Source organism: Erithacus rubecula (genome assembly GCF_903797595.1).
Source record: "Erithacus rubecula genome assembly, chromosome: 2".
Lineage (NCBI taxonomy): Eukaryota > Metazoa > Chordata > Aves > Passeriformes > Muscicapidae > Erithacus > Erithacus rubecula.
This window is the reverse complement of record NC_136685.1, coordinates 30580239-30589627: the sequence shown is the minus strand read 5'-3', so window position 1 is coordinate 30589627 and position 9389 is coordinate 30580239. Positions and strand designations below refer to the sequence as shown.

The window sequence follows — 9389 nt, the reverse complement described above, 5'->3', positions numbered from 1 at the left end:
CAGTCTTGCTACACTAATCTGCTGATGAAAGTGTGCCTGCAAGACCTCTGTGAACTTCAAAACTGCTTCTATTCCTGAATTTCAGCAGGTTCTAAGAGGCATCTCTCTCTAAGACTCTTGCTAAGCAGAACAGACAACTAAATTTTGCAATTAAGTCTCATACTGCAAAAGAAACTGTCAACTAGTAAACATCCTAAAAGGACTCAAATTAATGGATGATGCATTTTATTAAATTAGCAGTGCAAATCTGCATGCCAGCAAAAGCTCCTAGCTTCTGATTACCTCCGGGAACAAAGACTGGAGCATGCTTATAAATAGTGGCAGTGGGCTTAGCATATGTTACCTTCTTTCCTAGATAAATATTAATTAGCCATGCAGAAGAAGCAGATCTCTAATAGGAAGGAATCTTTGTAGCTCCCCTTAAATCAATGCTGACATGATAATTTCACAAGGAAAAGATTTGATTCTTAATTTTCAGCAGTTTTGCTTCTTTGCAGTGATACACTGCATTGCACAGGTTTCCATCAAGCTTTGTGCATTAGTAGCTTGCTGCTTTAAAATGTGTGCAGACTTACTTTTTAAAACACAAAATTCAGTGTTTTGTTTCTGAAAACTTGATATTTGGGACCCCTTTGAAATCAACTCTGGATCCTGAAAGGAGACCTTTAGAGATTCCATTTTCTAAATCAGACAGAAAGAGTGGAACATACTGAAGTGAGACAATGCTTTAAACCTGATATAGGTCCATATCTGAAAGAGAATTTATCTTCTGCCAGACTGAGAAAATGAGAAACCGAAACCTTTTTTCATCTGAATCCCTACAAAGCCTAAACGCATTGTACTTTCCCTTAATGCTGAACAGGTGCTAAAGGTTATGCCATTGACTTTTATTCCTAGACAGCTGTACCTTTATGTCATGCTGTCATGGCTATTTTCCACAGATCATTCCCCAATGGATATGCATGCATTTTATAGCAGGTTATAATCCACCCATATTATAGCAGGTAGGTTAAGATCCCTTCAGATATATAACTGGAGACAGCTTGAACTGGAGGGACGATTATTGAGCCAGATCCTCTGGCACCAAAACAGGCATTTGCACTGATTTTATTCTGAATTAGAGGCTCAACAGCCTCAGACAGAAACCACAGCCCTTTTCCCACAAGCAGTCAATTCTTCTGATTTGCACCAAAGAAGGAAGATTATGGCCAGTGTTCAAGGAGAGGAGATGGAGCAGGATTTAAGTGATTTCCTGTGGAGTATCTCTAGGAACATCATTAAACATTAAATTCCTTGTAGATGAATGAGGAACAGACACCAGCCTCAACCTCTACCTCCATGAACTGTGTGAGGATCATGGCAATGAGTGGAGATTAGCTGCTAGAGGCACTGTAAAGGAGGACTGGAGGGGTTGTTTTGAGCTGCCTACTCAGGGCAATTGAATGCCCATGGAGGGCATGAGTGCATTTTTCAGCAACTGTGCCTGACCAGTATGGGTTGAGAAACTCTGTGTATATGTGCCTTCTGAGCCCATGTGCTTGTTTCTTTGCCTGGGTCCTTAGAGTAAAAAATCAAAACTAGGCCCAGCTGTTCCTTATAATTAAATTTCAGTAGCTCAAGCTGGGTGATTTTATTTTGACTAGCGACTTAAAAGTGATGGCATTTAAATGGCCCTAGCTGTATTTCAAAGTTAACATTGAGAAACTTCACACAGATATTAGTGTTATTTGCCTGTTGGCAAACTCAACAAAATACCACTGTGTTGAGAGTGAAGGTTATCTTTGCTAACAGAAGGACTCTGAATTTCATTATTTAAATATGAGTGTGAATCTCATCACAGTGCAGGAGGCTACAGATGCCATTACACACAACTTACCAGCTGAGTCAAGAGCAGAGGTGAAGTCTGTATTGTGCACTGAGCCCTGTGTTCAAATATACCTAAAAGATGCAAATGGCAAAACCCACACAACATTATCTGTGGCTAGGACAGATCTGACTGTACAATGAGGACTTTCCCTTTCTGTACCTAGGTTTGTTTCTATGTATCTGTCTTCTCTAATTTATTTATAAGATATTTACGCCATACATGGGCAGTCTGTGAAGCAATAAACCAATAATAGGCTCAGTTTTCATTGCAGTTTCTATATTTGGGTATTTTAGTGCATCAGAATCTGGATATAAGAAGTATTAACAGTCTTATGCCAGCAGAAAGAAATTAATTTTATGCCTGCCTCTGCACAGAAGCCAAAAGCTTCAGGAAATAAGATCTCTTCTCATAAGCATCTTTTCAGATCCAGTTAGGAGAGGAGAAAATAAACAATGAAATGCAAGCTTCTGGACAGCAGCACAGCAGTGAGATACGATCGCTCACGTGATGATGCACATGGTTCACAATACGTGTCTGACTGGCACTCCAAGACTCCACTACTTACCGAGCATCCAGGTACAACCTGGTGCTTTCATCAAGCCTTGGTCCTTGGGAGTCCAGTTGTGACAGAGGGCTATGTCTGGCAGAGTAGAGAGGAAGGGCAGTCTTTTAAAACCTGAGCACCCCTTGTTGTGACACAAATCCTTGGAGCCAGCATGCACAGCCTGAAGAAAGCAGCAGCTCCAGTGCTTGGGTGGGGACATGTTTTCTGCATGCCCCTCCAGCAGTGACCATGGGCAGCACCATGACATAGACCACTGGACTGGAAGCTGGCTTTACTTTCTTCCTGCAGCTGTTCATGACCCAAGCCTGAAGCCTCAGAGAGAAGCATGGGGAATGCTTACTGAGCCTGCCCAGGAAAACCAGGTGGTCCCTGTAGGAATTCAGGTGAGCTGAGGTCACCACAGCTGGACCTGTCACATGCTGGGTCAACATTTTGCTGACCATTCACAGCAGTGCTACAGAAACGAGTGAGAAACCAGCAAGCACAATGGAAGAAAACAAATGAGGGATGGGAAAAAAAATCATCTTCTTGGCAAGACAAAGAGGGAAGCAATGAACAATGATTACTGATGAATAATGACCCAGAATTAATGGAGAAGGGCAACAGCAAAAGCTGTGCACAGAACACAAATATTTTAGAATGAGGATAAACAGTGACATTAGTAGGGTGGCCAGAACTCATTATCCATTCACATAATACTTGTCTACACTACACACCATGGCTGATGACAGTGGCTAGGGCTAGAACATTGCCCTGGAAGCTCTATAATTTTATCAGAAGAGCTTTTGCACAAAAGCTGTTCCAAAACTGAATGAAGGGCTAGGTTTTCCTCTTGTTATTATTGGTGTTTTAAATTTAAATTCCTCTCAGATATGTAGCCCTATTTGGGAAGAATGTTGAGCTACAGAGGCTTGAGGGCAGTTGCCAACTTAAGCACAACTAAATTAAGCCAGAAATGCTGAGCAGAAGTGAAAGCAATATCACACTGTATTAGAAGCCAGGATTATAAAATCTCTGCCTATCAAAGAGATCAGAAGAATGCAGACAGCTCTGTATTATTCTTTTTAATGCAGTAAAGTCTAGAGGCTCCAACCAACTACCAGGCACCAAAAGGAGGTGGTGCCTGCTTGAACACAAGGAGGCACCACAAAATAAAAACACGGAAACAGACCAAACCCTACCCCCATAACCTTTCAGGAAAACAGAAAGGCTTATTGAGGTTTTATCTTCCTGTCAGTTCAGTGAATGCTGGCAAACCTGGACTGTCATACTTTCTTTAATTCAAGACAATCTTCTTCCACCTCATTTCTTGAGACGCTAACTAAAAATCTGGGACAGACTTTACAAAGTCTCAAGCACCACCATTGTTTTTTTGATCTCTGGAGAGTGTGGGTCTCAGCACATCTCAAGATCAGGGCAATTGCTCTGTGCCGAAGCAGGGAGGAAGGGGCTGTCCCTGCAGGGCTCTGACTTTGCCGCACAGCCCTGCCTCTTCTTCAGTTCAGTGCTGCTCTTCCTAGTTTCCTAGCCCTTTTGGGCTAAAATGGATCCTCTCCAGCCTCCTCTTGTGGTACTTCCTTGAGCTGCGCCCTCTCAGGTGAGCCAGTCCCTCCTGCTCAAGGGTGACCAAGAGGGCGCAGTGGTTTCTCACCGCATCCATGAGCTCGATGTCCCAGGCACAACACAGCAGTGCCTGTCCCTGTGTGGTGCTGAGCCTAGCCCAGAAAGGACGGGGCCACAGGGAAACTGTTTGCTTTTCCATCACAGAGGAAAACAGCCAGGAGGAGATGCTCAAGAATGAAGTGCTAGGAGTTTACAGAGAACTTAGGCACGTAGCAGGACGTGGAGATGCGCACAAATATGCTTGCAGACTGAAAACGATTGTCTCCTCTTAACTGAATTTGTCGTGGTGTCTTCGGGAGATTTAATCAGGCTGGAGCATAGACATTTCACTGAGCTTGGAATTATCCTGATCCAGCAAAAAGCAAGCTTTCACTCCCTTTGTGTGCAAAACTTTCCTGCGGCTGCTGAGAACAAAAGCTGGCAGGAGCTGCGGGACCTGGACAAACGCGTGCTCCCGCTGCCCCTGTCCCCGCCTGCCGAGCGCTGGAGGAGCCTGCGGAGCACATCAAGGCTGCTCAACCGCGGGCGTGCCCCTCCAAGCACACCGGGAAAATAACGGGAAAAATATAAAAGGAAGGGGAAAAATGGGTAGGAAAGCCTGAGCTCGGAAGACAAGGGATCACTAGAAGTGTAAACAGGCGATGCGATCCGGTGGGTCGCGCACCTCGACTGCAGCGGGGCTCGCCGCGCCGCGCACCCCTGGCCCGGCGGGCGGCGCCGAGGTGCGTGCCCGCTCCGCCTGCGCCCCTGTCCCGCTCCGCCTGAGCCCCTGTCCCGCACCGCCCCGGCCCTCCCCGCACGCCCAGCTCCGGCGCCGAGCGACGCTTGTACCGCCGCCGAGGGACGTGGCAGCGAGCAGTACCCCCGACCCGCCGGGCTCTCTGGGGAGCCTGGCATCGCCCAGCCTCACGGCGCAGCGGGCACGGTGCAAGACGGTGGGAACAATGGCAGGACCTAGGAACACCTGCATCCGCCCGTGCCGCGGCATCCCTCGGGCTGGGAAGGGAGGGGCCGCTCCCCGCCTGGGCGGGGGCCGAGCTCGGGCTCCTCCCGACGCCTGCAGGGGCAGGGGCGGGGGGCCGGCGGCGGGGCGGTGCGCGGGGCCGGAGCGGCCGAACCCCCCCGTCGGGCGGCTGGTGGGTGCGGGAGGGAGGGCCGAGGAGGCGGTGGCGACTCCTCCTCCGCGGGCAGGCGGGCGGGCAGCCCGCCCGAGAGCGGCACCGGTTGCTCGGTGCCGGCGGAGCCGCGCCGCGCCGCCCGCTATATAAGGGGCGGCGGCTGCTCAACGCTCACTCGCACCGGCCCCTGCCCGCGGCTGCCGGTGCTGGGCGGAGGCCGGGCATCGACAGCATGGCCCGCGGCGGGGCGCAATGGGAGGTGGTCTCCCCCCCTGCCTCCCGCGGACCCTCCTCTTCCTCCTCCTGCTCCACCCGCGGCGGCGGCTGCAAACTTGCTGCGGCGGGCTGCGTGTGAAGGCACGGCCCGGCGGGGCGGCTCCGCTGCCCCCGCAGCCCCCGCCGTCGCGCCCGCAGCCCGGGGGGCGAAGCCGGCACCCGCGGGCATGCGGCGCTGCCGCCGCGCCCGTCGAGACTCGGTGCGGAGCCGCGGGCGGCCGGGCTGCGCTTAGGGGCGGCCGGGGCGGGAGCCCCATGCCCGGGGCTCGCCGCGCTCCGCGGGCAGGCGGCGGGGCGATGAGCTGCCGGGGCGAGCGGGCGCGCCCGGTCCGCGGTTTGCCCTGCTCCCTCGCCCGTGGGGAGTGAGGCTCCGCGGAGCCCGCTCGGAGCGCCCGGAAGGGCGGGCAGGCGGGCGGGAGGTGGTGCCGGCGCGGCGATGCTGCAGCCCTCCCTCGGCGCCGACGGGGTCCTGCCGGGGTAGCGGCCCCGCCGTGCCGCTCCAGCCCCGCCGTCTGCGGGGGCGGCGGCCGGGAGGGATGGAGCCGGCCGGCCCCTGCCGGGCGCAGTTGGGCTCCGCCAACGACTCTTACCGAAACTGTAGCGCCGAGGAAGTGATTTACCAAGATGCCACCCCCCTCTCCGTGAAGATCGTGCTCGCCGTCGTCCTGGCGCTGGTCACCCTGGCCACGGTGCTTTCCAACGCCTTTGTCATCGCCACGGTCTACCAGACGAGGAAACTCCACACGCCGGCCAACTACCTGATCGCCTCGTTGGCCGTCACCGACCTCCTCGTCTCCATCCTCGTCATGCCCATCAGCACCATGTACACTGTGACCGGCAAGTGGACGCTGGGTCAAATCGTCTGCGATATCTGGCTGTCCTCGGACATCACCTGTTGCACGGCGTCCATCCTGCACCTCTGTGTCATCGCCCTGGACCGCTACTGGGCGATCACCGACGCCGTCGAGTACTCCACGAAACGGACTCCCAAGCGGGCAGCGGGCATGATCGCGCTGGTATGGATCTTCTCCATCTGCATCTCCATGCCCCCTTTGTTTTGGCGGCAGGCGAAGGCCGAGGAAGTATCTCACTGTGTGGTGAACACGGACCACGTCCTGTACACCGTGTACTCCACAGTAGGAGCCTTCTACTTCCCCACTCTGCTGCTGATAGCCCTCTACGGGAGGATCTACGTGGAAGCCAGGTCGCGGATTTTGAAGCAGACGCCAAAGAAAGCAGGTAAAAGACTAACGCGGGCACAGTTAATTACAGACTCCCCGGGGTCGACCTCCTCCGTCACGTCCATAAACTCCAAGGCTCCCGAGGGATCCAGCGAAACGGGCTCCCCCGTGTACATGAACCAGGTGAAGGTGAAGGTCTCGGACGCCCTGCTGGAGAAAAAGAAGCTGACGGCCGCTAGAGAGCGGAAAGCTACAAAGACTTTAGGGATTATTTTAGGAGCCTTCATCGTGTGTTGGCTGCCCTTTTTCATCATCAGCTTGGTGATGCCTATTTGCAAGGACGCTTGCTGGTTCCACATGGCCATCTTTGACTTTTTCAATTGGCTTGGATATCTCAACTCCCTCATCAACCCCGTCATCTATACTATGTCTAACGAAGACTTCAAACAAGCTTTCCACAAACTCATACGTTTCCGATGCACAGGCTGAAATGTTGAATGCGATGTGTTCCCCGCGGCAGCCCCCATGCACGCCCGCGCCCGGCGCCACAGGTAGGTCCGCGCACCCCGCCCTGCCCGGTGCTCGTGGGGAGGCGGGGGGCTGCGAACAGCCCGGGGGAGAGGCGGGGGATGCGACCCCGTGAAGAGCTGGTGTTCAGACCTTGGCGAGCGCCGGGGATGCTGCGCGCTCCTGACATTTCACAATCTGTGTTCGCGCGCGTCGAGTGTGCCCCCCTCTCCCCCCCACCCAGCTCGCAGGGAGTGACTCACGGCAATCTGCTTTTTAATCCACCTATTAAAGCAATCTGCCGCCATTTCGTATGCTAATGCCCGTGTTTCGGCCAATTAGTGCTAAACGGCGCTGGCTTCCCCAGCCCGCAGCCGAGCTCCCCGGGGAGCGCCGGGCCGGGCCGGTCCCCGCCCCGCAGCCGCTCCCGGCCCCGCCGGGCGCGCAGCCCCGCAAGAACTCCGTGCAGCCCCGCAAACAGCGGCGTGATGCTTTTTGTTGGTGTGTTTAGTTTTTTGGGGTTTTTTGTGGTGAGGAAGTGAGGTAGGATAGGCCCCAGGTGAAGGCTGCTGGCAAAGTCCAGCCTTACTTCGTTCCCTCCTGCGGGAGCGGAGCCGGCTGCGAGCAGGCGTGCCGAGGGGAAAGCTGCTCCTCAGCCCCTGTGGGAGGCTCGACACCCCGGTATGTCCCTTCGCACGCGGAAGGGCTTTGCTTCTTGACAGCAGTGGTTGCCAGCTCATCGCTAAACTCGGTGCCACGTTCTGCACAATGCATACATGCCTTTGTTGTGATACTTTAATAATTCTGCCAATCTTTTGCTTTTTGTCTGCAGAATCAAGTTGCTATTGTAAAGACCCACTGCTTGAAACTTCCCCAAGCCCAGTTGCCAGACTCATGATGCTGCAAAAACGTCAATACATTCTGCCACCAAACTGCTCAGCTCTGCGTTTCAGTGTAATGACTCTGGCAGAGATGCTGTTCCAATAGGCACGCAGATCAGTTGCAAAAAAAAAAAAAAAAAAAAAAAAAAAAAGAGAGGGCAGCCTCGAATCAAGGTCTATAATTCATCCGGAATGAAGAAAAAAAGTTTGAGAGTAAAATCCATTTATTTTGCAGGCTTAACTTCCTAATTTGTTCTCCGACTGGTTGTAAGGGTGTGCACAAGAGCACAGTTGTCTCTGTCTGTGTTGGTAGCATAGTTGTACTTCTGCACACCTGTAATTTCTTTCAGTGGAAAGAGTTGCTCCCTTCACCCATGAGGCCAAGAGGAGAAAAACTCACGTTTAAAATTGGAGCATCGCAGTAAATTCTGTAAATGACTCCTTCAGCTGAACATGTGTGAGAAGTGACAGTGTGCAAAAGTTTTATATTTGTATTTCAAAACAATAGTAAATGCAAATGCTCTAGAAACAAGAGTTATAGACCTGTTCAACTGCACTGCATATCTGTAGTCTGTCCTCATAGTTGCCTTTAGAAAGGAAATACTTCTTGCTTTTACTCCATAAGAGCAGAAATCAAGAAGTCCAATGACCTTTTCCATAAACCAGCTGGGAATAGAAGTAGCAGTTTGATGCTGTAACCATGTTTTCCATTTTGTGTCAGTTGCACACCCTTACCGCATGAACGACTGCAAAATTTAGAATTCTCTAAGTACTTAACATTATTTAGTGTATTTTGTAAAGAAGTGAAGCAGTTTGCTCTTTCAGAAGAGCCATTTCACCTGCAAAATAAATACCCATGAATCATGAATTAACTGATGTTAGTGAAATTTCTTGCCTCCCTACTTCCCCCCTATGTTTTTTAGTTTTTTTTTTCTTTTGTTTTGTTTGTTTTTTTTTTTTAATTTTTTTTTCTCTCCTGATTGGACCTTAAGACAGGTCTGTGCATATTCAGCAGAGTTTCAGGATATGGTCCACCTGCTGTGGTAGAACTGCATTGATTGTTCCTCTTATGTGTAAATGGAAATGAGTATAAACAATAAAACGCTTGACCGTGTTCTCAAGAGTGGTAGCAGTTGTGTGACTGAAAGGAGTATTTATTGGTTTGCCCTCTTTCTTAGTATTGACTTTTTAGGTAACACTGATTTGATGAGTCACTCAAGAAAGCAATTGATGAAGGTTGAAATTACAAGCTTCAATTGGTTGTCAGTTTTTTAACAAGCAGCTTTACTTTCATTGTAGCTAGTTCTGTTAGGCATAATTCTTACTATTTTCATGTGATGTTAGAAAAAAAGTTTGTTTTTTTTCACAAAT

General features: G+C 51.1%; 1 protein-coding gene across 1 annotated transcript; it reads left to right on the top strand.

Annotated features, from left to right (window-relative positions):
- Positions 1-5845: 5845 nt before the first annotated feature.
- HTR1B (5-hydroxytryptamine receptor 1B) lies at positions 5846-9139 on the top strand. Its single transcript, XM_079298169.1, has 2 exons — positions 5846-7181; positions 7970-9139. The coding sequence occupies exon 1, from the start codon at positions 5986-5988 to the stop codon at positions 7117-7119; it is 1134 nt and encodes a 377-aa protein (XP_079154295.1). The 5' UTR covers positions 5846-5985; the 3' UTR covers positions 7120-7181; positions 7970-9139.
- Positions 9140-9389: the final 250 nt, after the last annotated feature.